Genomic DNA, 18,556 nt, shown 5'->3' with positions numbered 1-18,556 from the left:
ACAACTCTGGTTCATTCTCTGTCTCCTTTCCCACCAAAATCTGTGGATCGTGTTTTCAGAAAACTACGCCAGAGCTGCTAAAGAATAAAAATGATCACCATCATATTTCTTGCAAGCAAGTTTTGTGTGCAGCTATTCAAACACTGTTTTTCAGCCTTATACGGTCTGCTTGGATCCTCAAAGATTATGATATATTTTGTTGTCCTTCTTCTGGATTCAGTTCCACAAGTTAGCAAGGATTTACAATCCAGCTTATTATATCTGACCATGTGTTTTGAATACAGCCCAGCTTGCTCCCCCTGCTCCTTTTTAGAGGTGAGATGGAAGAGGAGCGGGAGGGGGTACTGCTGTTATTAGTGTTTTTGTGCTGTCGGTACTCATAATAAACTACCTTCCAGGATGAATGTATACCCTTTTTTTTCCATCCCACTGTTGTTTATGAGGCTGCTCTGGAACCTGTACGCAGTGTTTCACAAATCTATACTCTGCAGGCCTGTTATTTATATGCTGAGAGACCACACACAGTCTTTACAGTAACACACACACACACACACATAAGTGCAAACACACTCCCTGTTATGATCACCTATACACGGCCTTCAAATGATTCTGCAGTTTGGTGTGCTTCCCTGCTGCTTCTCCCAGCTCCTGCTGTGCTACTATATGATAATGCGGACCCGGTGTATTAGGCTGAGTGTGCACAGCCGTGTAAGAGCCATCAAGCTTTAGTGTGCTATAAATTGTTGAAGTGATCACTGCTTGGCAGACTCTAAGCTCCCTGTGCTCCCTTGTAGCTCTAAACAAATTTGTTTTATAGCTTGAAATTCACTCCACTGTTGCTCTCCTTGGGGCCAGCATCCAGTTGCAAGTACAAAGTGTACACACCGAACAACTATGCACTAATTTACATGCATGCACTTGTTTGCGTACACGGGCATTTTCCGTCACCTCCTGCATGTACCTCAAATATGGTTTGAAACACAGTCACATTCATATTATTTATCTCGTTAGCACTTTCTGCTCTGACTCTGCCCCATGTGTGCTGGGACCCAGCTGCATTGAAACACTCTGTCTTTGTGTGAGAACAGCTGGCCGCAAAGTCATTTGGACACACGCTTGCGCACATAAGCACATGTGGACAAGCGCTCACACAGACACACACATAGTTTTCCATGCAAGCAGAGCTGAAACAGTCTCTATTGTCAGGAAATAATTGAATGCATAAGCTGTCGGGAGGGGGAGAGTTCACAGTGTTCCAGCTATAAGAGCGACTCGGTGCACTGTTGAAACTCCATAGTGATCACCTCAGTGATGACATCAGCATGTTGGCACAGAGCGTACACAGCCACATTTTGCCATATGACTGGGCCCTGGGAGTGTGTGTCTTAAGGGTGTCCTGGCAGTGAACAGACTTGGACTGCTTTGTAGCCAGCTTTGCTGTCGTAAAACAGCGAAAGCAAACACTCCACCCGTTACTGTTTCCCTCCCCCCTCCTCTCTGCCTTCCATGACCAGTACCAAACCACTGTCGTTGTGCCCTGGCTGCTCAGCAGCAGCTGGAGTCTGAAACACTGCAGGGATGTTGTTTGGTGAATTGGATGATTGTTTTTGAGTGGTTCGAGGTTGGATTGGGTTTGTTGTTTGTTTTTCCTGATCTGACTCCATGCTATATGTAAATCATTATACACTTCCCATTTTCCTCCCACATTTCCTCCCATTCCTTCCTTAAATTCACTCACTCACATCTGTTAACCCACATTTTCTATCCAATTTCCTTTCTCCATCTTTCTTCTCTCTAACTCCTATATTCTACTTTACTTTACTTCTATTAATTTTCTCTCGTCCTCCAACCTTCTCTCAGCTAATTTGCCATTGATTTTTTTTTCTCTCTTCACTTAACTCTTGCTCGTTTCTTGCACCCTCAACTGCCCCCTCCGTCCTTAACTGCAGCCATGCACTGGGTGTGGGAGAGGAAGAGGGGAAGAGCGTGAGCAAGAGGGAAAGTAGCGGAAGAGGGTGGAGAGGAAGGCGAGGCACATAGTTGTGGCTGGCTAATTGAAAGCCAGCAGTTTGGTCAGTAAAGTCCCAGTGTATGGGAGTGGTCAGGAATTTGCAAATCTTTGGTTTTGTGTGTATGTGAAATAGAGATAGAGCACATTTGTCTCAGTCTTCATGTCTATTGCCATGAAGATTGACACATTGTACATGTCCTTGTGAGTGTGTGTGCGTGTGTGTTTGTCTGGTTGTCTGCCTTTGTGTGTGTGTGTGTGTGTGAGAGTGTACAAATCTTTTTTTCCTTTTTGTCTGAGTGTGTTTCAGTTCTGCTGTTGTTATTCTCGTTTTTGGTCTCCTTGCTTCTTTCTTTTCTATCTCCCTCTTTTGACTCTGCCTGTCCAACAAACTTTTGTATTCTGCCAGTCAGCTGCAGCGTCTTTTCTGCCTCGAAAATAAAACAACTTCAGAGTCAGCAAAGACAAGAAGGTGGCATGGTTTTATAGTGGTTAGAGAAACCAGCCTTTAACTGTGGGATGCAGGTTCGATCCCAATGTCAGAAATCCTCTTCGTGACCTCTGACCCCCTTATTTATACAAGCAGAAGGACAATTCCTCTACCGGCATCAGTATTGATGTTGAATGTCTGTTGTGTATGTGCGCACGTTTCAGATGTGCAGCAGATTATTGTGCACAACAAGTCTGCACGACCGCCCAGCTGTATTTTGGCCCAGCAGTGCTTTAAACGCTAACATCCGCATGCTAATATTTAGCAGGCATAATGTTGACCTGAGGCTGTCGGTTAATGAATGTCATTAGTTTTGCAGGAATATTGGTCATAAATCTAAATATTGGAAAACGTTTTTTACCAGATAATAGCACTAGATGAAAAGTCAGAGGATCAGCAAATGTATTACAATTCATCCTGTGGGGAACATGAATGCCTGTACCAAATTTCATGACAAGCCATCCATTAATTCTTGAGACACTTCAGTCACACTCTAAACCACAAACATCAACCTCATTGGGGCGTCGAGTAGCTCAGTTGGATGAGCATCCGCCCCATGTGTAGAGGCTACAGTCCTCGCTGCAATTGGCCCCGGTTCGAGTACTGCATCGGACAGCCCTTAGCTGCATGTCATTCCCCCTCTCTCTGCCTCCACATTTCCTCTCTCTACTGCACTATCAATAAAGGCACAAAAAAATAAATTAAAAAAAACAAAAAACATCAACCTCATTGCAGCGTAACCAAAATGTCAGGGGGTCACCAATATCAGGGATCAATTCATCGTCTGCTAATAGCAATATAATAATATTAAATAGCAATCCATTAAATACTGGTTGTTATATTTAAGACTAAAGTGATGTGTCGACCGATTGACTGACTGACATTGCAGTGGTGAAAATGTTCTTTCTATTTTCAGCTCTAAAATCAGTGGCAGCATTTCACAATTATTAATATGAGTCCTTTTGTTCATGAATTTAAACACAGTTTAGGAGCAACTACTCCTCCTCCGCGCTGTGTCTTTCATTCCCAGGTGGGTGGATTTAATGTGGTTGCTGTACAAGGCAGACTGTGTTGTTTCTTGATGTTTTTCATACTCACTGTGTGTGTTAAACCTCACCCTGCGGACTAACCCCATGCTGTAACTGCAGCCGTCTGGTCTGGTTAGGGATAGAGGTCAGAGGTCGAGGGTCAGTGATCTGAACAGGAAAGCCTACTCATGCAGAACAACGCATCGTAAACAAACCATTACACACCATCTGTAGCGGCGTCAAATCCCCAGCCGGCGGCGTGTGTGTGTGTGTATGTGTGTATGTTTGTGTAGGTGTGTGTGTTAGTGTCTCTGTGATCACACCCCACTGACACACAAGTGAGGATCAAAACACACAGCCAGACAGGGACAGAGAAGGTGACAGAGGAAGTGACCATCTGGTATCTACTGAGGCATCAAATTACCTGCTGAAAGGTTACTTTGGCATTACGCATACACTGTGTGCGTCATGTAGCGATGTTATCGAGGTTTGTTGAAACATTTATCTGTAACAAAGTAGAATTATTGGATGAATTCTTATTTTCATTCTATTCTTTTGGCAAATGCTTAACTCCAAAATTCATACGTAATTATGAAGTTTGCTGTTTTTAGCCATTAGTGTAAGCTTCAAGTTTTCGCAGAGATACACTTGTCTCCACGTGTCAAGTTTTTTTCTCTCCCTATTATTTCCACGCCTGCTCATTTGCAGAGCTTTGTGCTTCGTTCCATCGGTTGTGTGTTTATATAGAACCCACCACTTCTCTTTCTACTGCCAAATCTGTCTCTTACAAACACCTTGATCCTCCTCCTTCGTTGCTTTTCTTCCTCACCATCCCTCCCTCCCCATCCCCTCACCCACTGACCTGCTTGACATTGTGTGCTTTCTCATTTCTTCCTCTTCCCCTCGCTCTCTTCCCCGTTCCCTTTCTTATATCTTTTTTCTTCTCTCAGCTGCCTCTCTCACTCCACCCAGACCTTTCGCCCTGTCAGCCTGTATCTTCTTCTTTTGTTTCTCTCTCCCTCCTCTATAGTCTTTTCCTCAAGTCCCCCCCCCCTCCTGTTTTCTTTGACATCACCGCCTCCCCTCTGTGTCGCTGCTTGATACCCAACATGCACTCCATCCCTGTCGCTTATCCACCCTTCCTTCACCCTTTGTCTGGCTGCTGTCCACAGTGCCGCCGTCACAGGCAGTCAGCCTCTCTGGCAATGCCCACTGGTCTAACACCTGCCACTCTGAGGACACTGTGTTGAGGGAGTCACTGTGACTACTATTCATGTGTACCTGTGAGAGAAAGATAATGAAAAGAAAATGAGTTCATCCACTCTGGACTTCTGTCCTGCTTGTTGTTGCATGTGTGTAAACCTGTGTTTCTCTAATTCGACTATCTTGTGAGTGTTTATGTCAGGTTGTTGTACTCTGCTAGCCCGACCCAGACGCCAGACGCCTGGATTAGAGTTAGATCTAGGCTGCTTGTCTTCTATTCTGAGATCCCCAGAAGGAGAAGCTTGTTAATTTAGCTGCTATAAATACAGGACCTCCTCCTAGTAGGTCACTCTAATGCATGGAAATGAATTGTGGTAACAGCTCCTTTACTCTGTGTTTGTGTGTGTGTATATGTGTGTGTGTGTGTGTGTGTGTGTGTGTGTGTGTGTGTGTGTGTGTGTATGCATTGCATTGCATTCCCTCAAAGTTGGCGAGCCAGCCTCAGGCATGCATCATAGTTTGCGGCGCCACTATTGACAAAGAAATTTGTCACAGCCTGAGCTGGACTTTCTCTCTTTATCCATGGTTCAAATTTTTTATGTTTATCGCTTACAGCTAATGGTTTTGTTGTGATCGAATAATAGATGAATATTTTTCTCCGCAAACGAATTAATGGCTTCTATATAAAATGTTAAAAAAGAATATGAGTGGTGTAATCATTTTGTACAAAGCAGTTGTCTTCAGTATTTATGACTTGATGAATTGCTTCAACCAGGAATCGATCATCAAAATAGTAGTTTTGTCACTGACAGCTGTTAGAAGAACCTCTGTCTTAAAGAAGTAGACTCTACAAACCTCATTATTGTTTTGTCAGTGATTTAGGAAACAGCATCAGCTGAGTACCTGCTCTTTTTTTCTCCCATTCTCAGTTAAAATTACTATTTCGTCTCCAAACTACAGGCACTTACGATGAAAGAAAAGCACATCAACTCTCATAAACAAACGCTTGACCTGCAAAATTGAATCCTCCACTTGTACTTTGCAGACTATCTATGTTTATACTGTTGCTGTAATTTGGTCTCCTTTCTTTTGTGGTCGAGAGTACGATAATTGCTTTTCAGCCAGTGAAAGTGTTTATTTAATGGCAGGCTTATTTGCGTAGCTACACTGTGTTCAGCAGCCACAGTGCAGATTTTACACGACTCTAGACTGATCATTATCATTATATCAGTATAAATACACTCCATCATGCTGTGTCTGATAATTCTTCACTCCAGCAGCGTTTCAAGGGAGAAATCTGCTTGTAATCACCTCCAGCCATTTTTTTTTTTTTTTTTTTTTTTTTTTAAATGTCATACCGTGTTATTGTAGCAAGACATACTGTAACGCACGTCAGACTTTTACTGACAATGTTTAAATGTTTTGGTGGTGCAGTTTGGAGACAGAGTAGTTGGATCTTATGTGCGATTAACAGCTGTTAGTGTAGCTTTCACCACCATGCAGAAGTAGTGTGGTTGTACTCTGAGAAGCAAGTTAGCCTTTCCAGTGCAGTGGTTAATCAAGAATTACATGAAACCTCATTTTGTAGTGCACGGTATTCAAGCAAGAATCTGTGTCCAAATGTGGACTTTTAAGTCCAAACCACATTCATCCCTCTCCCACTGGGCCTGTTCTGAACAAAGTGAGAGGCTCACGCTAGGAGAGACACAGGTAGAAAGGAAGAGGGGAGGAGGACGAGTGGAGGAGAAGAAAGAAAAGCCGATTGAGGACAGTGAGGTGGAATGGATGGAGCGGAGCGCAAGAGAAGGCGGAAGAAAATGAGTAGTGAAAGTATAAAAGCTTAAATCAAAAGAATAAAAAATTCATGAGAACCGGGCAAAGAGAGAGAGAGAGAGAGAGAAAGAGAGAGACAGAGAGAGAGAGAGAGAGGATGTGTGAGAAATGTTGGACAAGAGGAGGGGAAGGTGCATTTATCAGGCAGAGAGGAGTGGGAAAAGAAGGGCAAAGGGAGCATTAGAGATTATTTGTGGGGGGAGTTTGAGATTGCTAATGTACCACTGAAAAGGAGGGGCACACACACACACGCACACACACACACACACACACACACACGAACACACACACACACACACACACACACACACACCTACACCTACACCTACTCCAGCAGTCAGGCATATGTTTCCATTTGTTCATTCATTCATCATACACACAAGGTAAACTTGATATTTTCCTACTTTGTTTAGCCAGCTCTTTAAATACGACCTTCCTGATCAGTATTCCATGGATTTATGTGCATTGATTTGTACGTGATTCAAAGGTTTTAGCTTGAGAAGGAGCACTGGCACTAACGCTCAAGGTCGACACGGCTTTGCTTTTGCCTGGGCTTTGTTTGATTCCTGGATCCCTTTGTGCTCGCTCATCCCTCCCACCGCATATGTTAGTCCGTTCCTTTCACTGTCTGCTGTTTTAAGTTCATGCATACAGTATTTTTTTCTCTGCTGACAGAGTGAAGAGGGGCTTAGACATTTGTTTAAAACTCTGGACAGCATCACCAGAGACACAGCCAGACAGTTTAAGATTGAGGAACCTTTGTCTGCATGTGTTTGAGTTTGCGAGTGAGTGTGTGCATGTGTACTCCTGTATAAGTGTACAGAGTCTTTTTAATCACAGACAGGGTGGCTTTCTTGCTCCAGATAAGCCTTTCCTTTTAGAAAGCTGCTTGAGGAAAAAGGACAGTGGCTAGAAGTCGCTAAGTGTGTGCGTGTGTGGATATTTGTGTATGTCTGGGGCTTCTCATTTGGGCTGCAGACGTTCAGCGTTTGACAGCTTCATTCTTTATTCTCTCACTGGAGAGGTGCCTCTCCCCTTGTGTGTGTGTGTGTGTCTGTGTGTGTCTAGTGAATACGTTTGTACTAAATGATTCAGCATCTACGTCTCTGCTCAGCTGGGGGTGGGCTCGTTGGTGAGAGGGCAAAAGGCCATGTGTTTGAATATTGTCGATGCCAACTCTCTCACAGACACACGCCAATGAACACAGACTGCTTTCAGGGACACGCCTTATTAATGTATCCCCAACAGGCCTGATCTACGACACTTGTCTTCTCTAATCTTCTTCTAACCTTAATTTCTCCCGAAAACGACTTAATCCGCTTCTCTCTCACTTTACCTCGTGCACTTCTCTACTCATTTCTTCCTCCATTAACCAAAGAAATATTCTTTTAAACGTGACGTCATCTGTCATTTAAGCCTCAATTCCCTCACTCTCTCTTTTTTTCCCTTCTCTCCCTCCACCAATCCCTTGTCCTTGCAGGACAGCGACATCCAGAAGAAGATTGACCATGAGATCCGGATGCGTGATGGGGCCTGCAAGCTGCTGGCTGCCTGCTCCCAGAGAGACCAGGCGCTGGAGGCAGCCAAGAGCCTGCAGACCTGCAGCACCCGTATCATGGCCTACATGTCGGAGCTGCAGAGGATGAAGGAAGCTCAGGTCATGCAGAAGGTCACGCGAAGGTCGTCGGATGCAGGGCCAATGGACGACAGACTCCCATGCAAAGGAAAAGTGGCCATCTCAGGCAAGTAACTACTAAAAATGTGTATTTATGAAAAGGAGATGACAGGAGGAAGACTAGGGGGAGCATTTTCTTGCGCATTTTTAAGCTAACCACATTTTAATTTGTGAAATGTGGTTAGCAAAAGACTGACCAGTAACAAATAAAGGAAAAGGAATGTTTACCATCTGCGTAGTGTTTTAATTTAACGCAGAGTAGCTCTCGTCAGGCATATTTTGCACAAGTGCGTCTTTACTGACCGCGGTGAAAACGTGGTGACTTGCAAGATGCTGCCTGTCGCAATATGACAGAGATGAATGATTATGGAGCTTCTCTGTTTGTATCACAGACACACTGCAGAGAGATAATTCACATCAGGGAGCAAGATAAGAGGGGCGATGTGTTTTTTTTGTTCTTGTTTTATTTGTGTTTACAACATGATGAAAAATTAAAGAAATAAATAGTGATATGAATGTTAATGAGTTACAGGACTGAGAGTGTGTGTGTGTGTGTGTGTGTGCGCCCGTGTGCGTGCGTGCGTGCGTGCATGCGTGCGTGGGTAGAGGTTCACTGGGGCACTGCTGCTTGTCTGGTACCCAGCTGGGGAACATGAAGAAAGGGTGGTTAACATTTTTGTGGTCTAATTCTTTGTCTGTTGTCGTTACAGATCTTCGTATCCCTCTCATGTGGAAAGACACAGAGTACTTCAAGAACAAAGGAGGTGAGGAACCACCTCTGTATGCAAGTGAAGAAATTCATCGATGGCTTATTGATGATGTATGCCTGTAGGTTTTATTAATGATTTCCTTCTGAGGGAGGTGACATGTGGCCTCACACAGCAATAGAATGGCTACTTCAAAGATGCTGAGTTTATTTGTGTGATAGCTTTTGAGAAATCATGTGACGTGAGTGTGGGATTCCTTGTGACTGCAGAACAAAAATCACATTTTCATCGTTGTCTTCAGGGTGAAACACTGATGTGGACTTTTTTTGTTTCGTATATTTAAAAATATGCTGACCCAGGAGACTCCCACTGAACAGTGCAAACAAGACCATACAGTATGACATTTCTCTACTCAGTGTCTGTTTCTGATCATTACAGTCTGTTGCAGCTTCCCAGATATCTTTGTATTTCACAGGAACTGATTTTTTCTTTTTTAGACATGAGAAACTCCTGGCAAGCACAACCTGACCCACTGTTTCGTCTTGTTGGCTGTTCTTCTTGGCTCTGAGAAGCAGCAGTACACTGGCGCTGAATTGGGTCATTATTAGTAGGGCAGAGAATACTGGGAGGCAGAACAAATGAAATCTGACATTGTGCATTTAAGGAACGCCCCTAGTCTTTTGTCCTGGGGAATGTTACTGTGAACCCAGTCATATTTGAATGTTTTTATGGCATTTCAGAATTCAATGGTGCACTGAAAATATTACAGCGGTCATATTTATATTGACTATTTTTCTATTCCACCTCCTCTTGATAGAGTCAATGTGGGTTAACATCCGTGCAGTCATTATGGCAGTCTCAGTGCTCATTCTCTCCCCTGGCAACTTGAATGGAATTAATCGGCATGGCCTGCGCATATAAATGAACTCAAGAGACAGGTAGTAGACTCTTAACAAAGCTTAATGAGGCTGTTAGTCAAGGTCATTAAGCACACCGAGACATAAACTAAGCCCAGGAGGCAAGGAGGAGTAAAGCATGTTCCTCTCTCACGTGCCCATTCATATTTTAACCATGTTGAGCTCATACTTGGAATAATAAATTTGAATATTAAGTTTCAATGTGGGATTGACAGGGAAGCACATGCAGTGTGGTCCAACACTTTGACACCCATTGGGGAAATGGGCACTGTAAGTAGCAACAGACCACCTCTTCTTTTCTGTTGTAATTTTGAATTTGTATGAGAAGTGGCAAAATGATGGCCTGGATTCAGTTGTGCAATAGGGGAAGAGAAACGCACAAGAAGAAAGATAGTAGACCATCCAGGGCCATTTTATTTATATTACAGCAGTGATACCCAAGGTACTGTTTTACTACTGCATTTCTCACTCTTATTATGGATGTGATGGTGTTCAGTATCCAACAAATGACTCATTAAAAGGGAATTTTGTTTTCCTCATAACACGTGTATTCCCTGAGATAGTTTATTGGCAACATATATAGAAGGCAAGAGTTCTTCTTACCCAGCTCTCATTGGCCGCTGCAACATTAAAAGACCATTGTGCTTCAGTTTAAATCTCAAGACAACGAACAATGCTGCAAAGGAATCCTTAGCAGAGCTGGCCATTGAGACTGCTGAACTGAAACAAACAACAGTAGATGTGCTTGTCAGCCAGGTGGAGGAGTTTTAACCACTCAGGTCATATGCCCTCTCTAGCCTCTGGTCTCATAGTTACCTAAATCTTGAAGGCTGCAGGTGATGCTGTTTTGGAGCTGAAAATTAGGTTTCAAGTGACGCAAATGAACAAAAGCCGATCACATGTCTCATATGTGGGATTTATTTTTTCTCTCTTTTGCTCTGCCTTTTCACCGTGTTCTTCTGCAGAGCTTCATCGGTGTGCGGTGTTCTGCCTGCTCCAGCTGGGAGGAGAGATCTTTGACACAGACATGGTGATAGTGGACCGGACTCTCACTGATATTTGCTTTGACAACGCCATTGTTTTGTGAGTCATCCATCTGCCTGTAATACCCACAAAAAAAGACCCGCATCCGACCTGTATTCGACACTGATATAGTCATGTTCGTCATGTGTGTTCCCTTTTCGCAGTAGCGAAGCCAGCCCGGGTTTTGAGCTCCGTGTCGAGCTGTACAGCTGCTGCTCAGAGGACGACTACTCAGCAGGGAGCACACCAAGGAAACTAGCCAGTAAACTGAGCTCCTCTCTGGGCCGATCAGCTGGGAAGAAGCTCCGTGCAGCCATGGAGCCTGGACCATGCAGTCCTGTCAGCAACGGAGGGGCAGCTCCTCTCCTTCTGCCAGTTCCCTCTGTACCGTAAGTGACTAGTTGACATTTGATGCTGGTTAGATTGAATGGAGTGAGAACAGAGAGAGAAATAACAGATATATATTTCTGAGAACACAGGTGGGTATATTTATGGAGACCGTTTTTCACTGTAAGCATGCATACTCAACCACCAAATAAATTTCTCTCCCCTCGCTTGTGTTTTGACAGAGGCCCTAAGTACCACCTCTTAGCTCATACCACCCTGTCACTGTCACACGTCCAGGACAGCTTTCGCACACATGACCTCACCATCTCAGGCAACGGTGAGTGGCAGCCTCCATCAATCTGTCTCCTCACCATCTTTCTCCTCTCTCAGCCAAATCAGCCATCTGTCTTGTTTTTTTGGGTTTTTTTTTTTTGTTCTTCTCTCACACATCACCGTCTCACTCCTCCTTTGCATTCTAATAATTTTCTTTAAGCCAGCACACTGTGCGCCCCCACCCCTCCTTTCCCTCCTTACCCTTCCTCTCTGTCTCCATGTTCTCTGACAGACAGCCATTGTCAAGGTCATAGTAATAAACGCTGTGCTAGTGAGGTGACTGTTGTGTAAAGCTGTAATGATGTGGGCTAACAAGGGCCCAGAGCCTCCGACAGACAGGCCCCTAGTGTTTTATTCATTGGCCCTTCAGCCTGCTGTAAAGTTTCATTACCGCACTTCATGACTCTCCCTGCAGCTGCCAGTCTTTTACACCCCCGTGCCTTGTTTTTGTTTTAAATGGGTGGGTGGGTGGGTGAGTGGGGGCAGGCAATGTGATGTGCGGGTGAAGTGTGTGTCTGCGTGTGCGGATTCATATGAGTGTACATGTTTGTGTGTGAATTTTGAATATCATGAGGGAATGTTTTTTTTTTTTATTTATTGATGGTGTTTATTTTTGCCCATCCGTCTCTCTCTCTCCCTGTAGAAGAGTGCTCGTACTGGCTGCCACTCTACGGCAGTATGTGTTGCCGCCTCGCAGCTCAGCCTCACTGCATGACCCAACAGATGATGAGTGGATGTTTGAAAGTTAAGGTAAGTTGCCAGGTTGGTCTGCAGCGCTGATGAACATGTTTTTTCCTTTTCTCCCCCTCCGCTTCCCTCCTCTGCTTGTTACGATGCCATCTCTCTTTGTGCTTCTTTCCCTGTTTTTTTTTTTACTCCACACCTCATCGATATTTTTGTCTACCTCACAGCAGTGTGGAGGTGACCCTCAGAGTTGGACAAAAGTGTACGCCGTTCTGAAAGGAACAAGCCTTTTCTGCTACCACCGGCAAGAAGACGTGGAGGCCAACGTCGAACCAGCTTTCACTATTGCTATCAACAAGGTCAGGAGAGGAATCACATGAAAACAGACAAACTATCCGCGCTGTAGTAATAAGCCTCCAGAGGTTGATCCAGCCTTACAGAAAACATACAGTTGTGTTTTTTGGTAACACCTCAGGCATCAACAGCATAGTTGGTAAGGCCTGTGGATTGCTGCCAGGTTGAATCCTAAGCCAACTGGTATATTTCGAGCCAAAAAAAGTAAGAGACGATATCTTCTCTTAGTAAGTACTATCAAGGTGCCCCTTGATAGTACAGAGCAGGGCTGTCAGTAGAACAGCTCAGAAGCCAAGAGTAGGAAACTGTGATTGTGTTGCAGAGCTAGAAAAGAGCAGTTCAGTATCTTCTCAAGTCTTTGCACACACAATAAGACACGATGCTCAGAGCCATCCAATCAGGAATCGCATTTCTCTCATCCCTCTGTTTTTTCAGGCACTGAAGTAAAGAACAGTCAGTCAGCCAGTCAGGTTCTCAATCATCTTATTTCCTGTCTGTGTGTCTGAGAGTTGATACCTGTGGGGGTTCTCATTCTTTCCACAGTGACTCATTCGGTCTTTTGTAGCCTCTGACCCTGAGCACACAGCTGACCCAAAGCCAAGTTAGTCAGATCAGATCAGGTCTGTGTGATCCTTTGTTAGTCAGCTGTTGGGCCCTCCTGAAGGAGAAGGAGGGAGCTCTGTGTGACAAATTAATGAATGGAACAACACTGCCATCTAGTGGTTTTAAACAGACCTAGACACATTTGGAGTAGAATGAGGAGGTGGGAATTTAGATGTCTGCACCTTTTGTTAGATAATTGCTGAAGGGAAATGGCTTGGAAGAGGGCTAATTGCTGGCTTTATTAGTGAGGGCTTATTTTCAGTGGGGAATTACAATTACAATTGCCATAATGACCACTTGTTGCAGCACATAATTTTTTTTTTTTCATGCAGAAGCACTGGCATTCATTCCTGATTGTAGTCATTTTGTGGCAGATGATTGTATTCTTTGTTGCTCCCCTGTTTCAGGAGACCAGAATACGCGCGTCGGAGAAAGACCCTCAGAGTAAAGTTCAGAATATCTGTATCAGTAACCAGTACGGAGGTGAGGAGGTCACGCACACTCTGACCACAGACAGCCGCGAGGACACACATCGGTGGATGGAGGCCTTTTGGCAACATTTCTATGATATGAGTGAGTACTTGCTATGCTAGAACACAGGCAGCGTGTGATTATACACCCACTGCATGCAGCCACTCACGTATGTTACTATAGCTGCTTAACAGACTCCATCTCAAGGGGCGTGAAATATTGTGTATTCTCTATATCTGCTGCTCGGGTTTGTTGAAGGCTACTGTTTTGTCTCCAACGTACAGGCCAGTGGAAGCAATGCTGTGATGACTTAATGAAAATTGAACTGCCATCACCGAGGAAACCGGCTCCTGTCACACCAAAACAGGGCTCTCTTTACCACGAAATGGGTAAGACCCCTCCCCTGATCAAAACTCATTTAACTATAAAGGAAAAACAAAAGGGAAGACAGGGAAAGAAAGCACTGTGTCTGCACTGCACGTGACTGTGTGTAGCTTTAATTCCTTGGATGCATGAGAGATGCTGTCACAATTAAATTTTCCTCTCCTGATATCTCAAACTCACACTCTGCTTTACTTCTCTGTGCTGTAGATAGAATGGGTCTTATCTCTGACACGCTGACTTACTCTCTGTCTTCTGTTTCTCTGTTCCTCTTTGCCCTTTTCAATTTTCCTTGTCTGCCCTGAATCCATCACTCCTTGGCTTTGTCTCCTTTGTCCCTCTTCATTATTTCCTTGTGTTTTCATACATCATTCATGATCAACTCCACATTTTCCATCAACTCCCACCATTTTCATTTTTAACGAGTGAATTGTCTTTATCCTTGAATTAATCTCTTTTTTTTCGTTCTCAATCACACACGTGTCAACCATTATCAATTTCTGTCGCGACCATTAAAACACATAAAAACTGAACTCCACCTGTTGCACACCTCCTATCCTACTCCACCCCTTCTCTCTCGCCAACCTCCCTCTCGGTTTCCCTAACCCCCCTGGCAGCGCCTCTTGCCACACCCTCCTGTGAGGGTCTTCTGCTGCAGGATAACGCTGTGTCTGCTGAGATTCGCGCTCTGCTCTCATCCTATTACAACGACAGGTGAAGTAACAGGAGTAGGGCTCGGTGTAAATTATGTTGTGGTAAATGTTGCAGTCCCAAAAAGCTGGTTTGAGTTAACAGTCTATTCTTGATAGAGTGAATGCAATTCAGGATTTCTTTCAAATTCAGCATCAGCTTCAACTTGATGATAGTTTGTTAATTCAGCAAAACATTACAAGACGGGATGTTTTTGCTCCATCATCATGAATGAAACAGCAATGATGCAAATCCAGATTTGAAGTCCTTACATCATTTTCTCTTTGGCAATGATGCAATATGCTATAAGTGCAAGTGTACAATGCGTGACAGGATTGTAGAAAAGATACAACGCTTCCATGAACAGACTTTATATTGTACTGTACCTTTTGATTAATAACAGAAAATCTAACCATCTAAATCCTCTGCAAACTTTTCTGCTTTTAAACTCAAGGTTATATTTTTAAAAAACATTTCACGGCTTCACTTTGAGTTGATATTTAATGAATTGCAAACATGTCTAGAAATCCATCCAGTATCCTCACCTCCAGCAGGATTAGAGGATGAGATATTCTTAAATTTTGCAATAAAACTATCCTTATCTCTACCTTAGAAATCTGTGGAAAAGATATATAATATAAATAAATAAATATTTAAATGGTGGGGTATGTTTACTAAATCCCTATTCCAAATGAACTGTTCTGAGAGACCCAAATTTCAGATTTAATCCAAAAGCAATAATTAAAATTTTACAGATTAAAATCCTTTGAAAAAATCCAGTCTCAAGCCTGCTCTACAGCAGTGTAATAATACGTTTTGCTGTATTTCTCCTGCAGTTATTGAGTCATCTGATGACCTCAGCACTACTGTGTCAGACATCCTGGCTCGGAGGTTGCAGGAGCTGGAGCTCCGCAGCCAGCTGGGCACCTCTCCCACCTGGATGTCTGTGTTTGAGGAGAACAACCCCAAAAGCGCTGGCCGCCCTCGTCCCTGTACTTCTCGTCTGTCTGGCCACAGCCCCTGCACCCCTCATCGCCTGACCCAGAGCCCTGTGAGCCCTCACCGCTGCCCGCAGCTGGGTCTGCTGTCCTCAGATGCAAGTCTGACGTCAGACAGCGACAGCCACTGCAGCACCAGTCCCTGTTCTCACCACCATGGCTGGCCCGAGCCTTCGTCAAACCTCTCTCTCTCGTCATCTTCCCCCTCCCGTCTGAGGCCACGCACGCTGTCGCTGGATGCGAAGCTCAGCACCCTTCGAGGGAGGGGATACGGAGGAGGAGGGACCTTCCAGGGCCCCTGCCAGCCTCCTCCCTCCTCGCTGCTCACCCCAATCGCTGTCTCCTCTCGTTCGCCTCAATCGCAGCGAAGCACACAGACCACACTCTCTTGCTCCAGCTCCACCTCCAGCAACAGCTCCAGCAACAGTGAGGGCAGCCACAGCCCTGAGTCATCTGAGGGAGCCCCCTTCTCGAGGCCTTCCCCGGCTCGACGAAGCCTCAGGAACCTCAGGGCCAGACTTGATCCTCGCAACTGGCTCCAGAGTCAGGTGTGAACTTGTTTCCTGGCAGACATTTTATGCTGACCTAAAGGCAATAGTGCTCATGAAACCATGGTTTAACTGGCTTAACACATGTGAACCCACCTCAGGCTATCTGCTAGGCCATATGCGCAGTTCTGAGAAGGATGAGCTGCCTTTAGCCTGTCTCCTGGTGGAGGGTGGATCATGGAAGACCCTGCTGGGGCAAACTGGAATGTCTTCTAACACAAAAGACAGGTGACAATCACTGCGGGCGACTCTGCACTTTGCCGGGTTGCCACAATTTTGAAGATGGTCCAAAACTAAATGGGAGGTACTCTGCTTGCTTTGAGAAATTATGATCTAATGCTAAGTGATGCTAAGAGCTAAGGACTTGATCTGATAAACATGCCACACTAGGCCTACTACTCTGTCTTTGGAATCTAATTCTGAAACTGGAAAAGGTTTTGTTTTGTCCTCTGCATCAGCCGTCCTGGCCACTCAAACATTGTCTCAAGGTCATCTCTGTTAATGCACTAGCAGTGTTTTGACTGGGTGATTCTTATCTGTATTTTATAAAGAAAGGTTTGCAGTGTTTATGCTATGAAAGCCAGGAAGCATGCGGCAAAATGAACTTGGAAAATGAACATAAGGTATAAATCAGTCAAGAGTTTTCACATGTAAACTGTCGAGTGTGGAGGGAAGGTTGATGTTTGTTGCCTGTACTGTGATATCTACTTCAGTGTACTTTTCTAATCATTCACACAACAGATGATCTTTGTGGTTCTCCTAAAATTACTATGCACCATTTTGTTTTTGTTTAGTTTTTTTTGTTGTTTTTTTTTTTTTTTTGCATGATTACACTTACAGTTAAAATGTTGAACTACTTGAGATCATTTCAACAATGAATCTGGTGAAAGCTTAACTTAATGCAAGTGCTCATACTTACTGTACTGGTTATTACTGTGATCTTCAGGGTAAAAATCTGTTCTCTGGTCTTTACTTTCACACATTTATCTGCACACTTTGAGGGGCTGGGGACAGAACTGAGTAAAAGGTCCTTACATACATAGAGCAAACCCTAGAATAAACTGAAATTAACCAAAGCTATTAAAAGTGTTATTGAAAACCCAAGCCATACTTATAATTCTGCTACACTGCCTAGCGGCAGTATTGTAGGAGTTCATTGAATAGTGATTCCTGCTTATGAAAAATCCAATTAAATGTGAAACGTCCACTTAGCTTTTATTATGCAACACAGAAAGAAATCTTAGAAATTATTTTATGGTGGCTGTATTTTAGAAAACTATCTGTGAAACAGAATACTTACATAAAACAAAGTCAGCTGTTAGGTTGTGATAGTAAGAACAAAATTTAAATGGCTTGTTTACACTGCCACCTGTTTTTTTTGTTGTTTTTTTTGTTTTTTTCAATTATGTAAGCTGTTGTCATTTAGACAACTCACAGCAGTTACTTCTTATCACAAGAAAACAGAATGAATCTAGGGGAGTCGGTGTCTCGGTGCAGTACAGCCTCTTCTTCTCTGTCTCTGTTGTTTACTGTGGACTTTGGTAACAGTTTCCCTCTCTGGGCTCAGAACTCGGGCAACCATTTTTACTAAGATTAAAAACTGTCAAATGCTTGAAAAACAGCATTTGTTACTGTAAATTAATTTTTATAAGTTAACAAATAAACCTCCTCTCTTTGTCTTTTGTTACATTATTGATTTTGTTATAAATGCAGCTATATTGATACCTGATTATCATGTTAACAGATGATGTGCAGATCTTTAACTGTTATGAATAGATAACATTGAATGTTATAACCTTGCAAGAGTTTCCCTTGTTAGCAGGCTTTGTGTTCTGCATGTATGCCGTCCTAGAAGGCGAACATAAAACGAGAAATGTGGAAATCTCATGTTTAAATAATATAACATTAAATATAATAAATGTTTTATCAACTCACAACTGTCTTGTTTCTATCCTATCTGTATTTGTCTTATCCACATGAACTATGAAAATCCTGATTTTTTTTTTTTTTTTTTTTTTTTTTACAAATTTGCCAGTGGTAAGACTTTTTTTAAGTTGAAGTTACTTAAAATGTTCCAAAAATCATACTTCCTTACTGTGACACTTTGAAGGATATATGAAGACAACACAACTATAACTACACTGTAACACAGAAGATATGAGAGTAAACAAGTTAAAACACCCTGCACTTCTGCACGGCTGACTAGAAAAAGTCTGATCGGGGAAATCTTCTCTTATCTGTATCACCTGTCCCTGCAGTAGGAGAGCTTTTCCATCAGATCAG

At 43.5% G+C, this 18,556-nt stretch overlaps 1 protein-coding gene across 2 annotated transcripts in view; it reads left to right on the top strand.

The window, feature by feature from the left end:
- rtkna (rhotekin a) overlaps positions 1-18,210 on the top strand; it is a 39,681-nt gene extending 21,471 nt beyond the window's left edge. For both annotated transcript variants that reach the window (XM_023418290.2, XM_023418291.2), the window contains exons 2-11: positions 8,043-8,304; positions 8,948-9,001; positions 10,827-10,944; positions 11,049-11,273; positions 11,454-11,548; positions 12,188-12,294; positions 12,456-12,587; positions 13,593-13,758; positions 13,941-14,045; positions 15,564-18,210. In XM_023418290.2, coding sequence (XP_023274058.1) covers positions 8,043-8,304; positions 8,948-9,001; positions 10,827-10,944; positions 11,049-11,273; positions 11,454-11,548; positions 12,188-12,294; positions 12,456-12,587; positions 13,593-13,758; positions 13,941-14,045; positions 15,564-16,279 — 1,980 coding nt within the window. In that variant the 3' untranslated portion in view covers positions 16,280-18,210. The remainder of the gene's footprint in view (positions 1-8,042; positions 8,305-8,947; positions 9,002-10,826; positions 10,945-11,048; positions 11,274-11,453; positions 11,549-12,187; positions 12,295-12,455; positions 12,588-13,592; positions 13,759-13,940; positions 14,046-15,563) is intronic.
- Positions 18,211-18,556: the final 346 nt, after the last annotated feature.

Source organism: Seriola lalandi, unplaced genomic scaffold, assembly GCF_002814215.2.
Source record: "Seriola lalandi dorsalis isolate HSWRI2012SDOR001 ecotype SW California unplaced genomic scaffold, Sedor1 jcf7180002054581, whole genome shotgun sequence".
NCBI classification, from domain to species: domain Eukaryota; kingdom Metazoa; phylum Chordata; class Actinopteri; order Carangiformes; family Carangidae; genus Seriola; species Seriola lalandi.
This window is presented reverse-complemented; position numbering and strand designations above follow the sequence as displayed.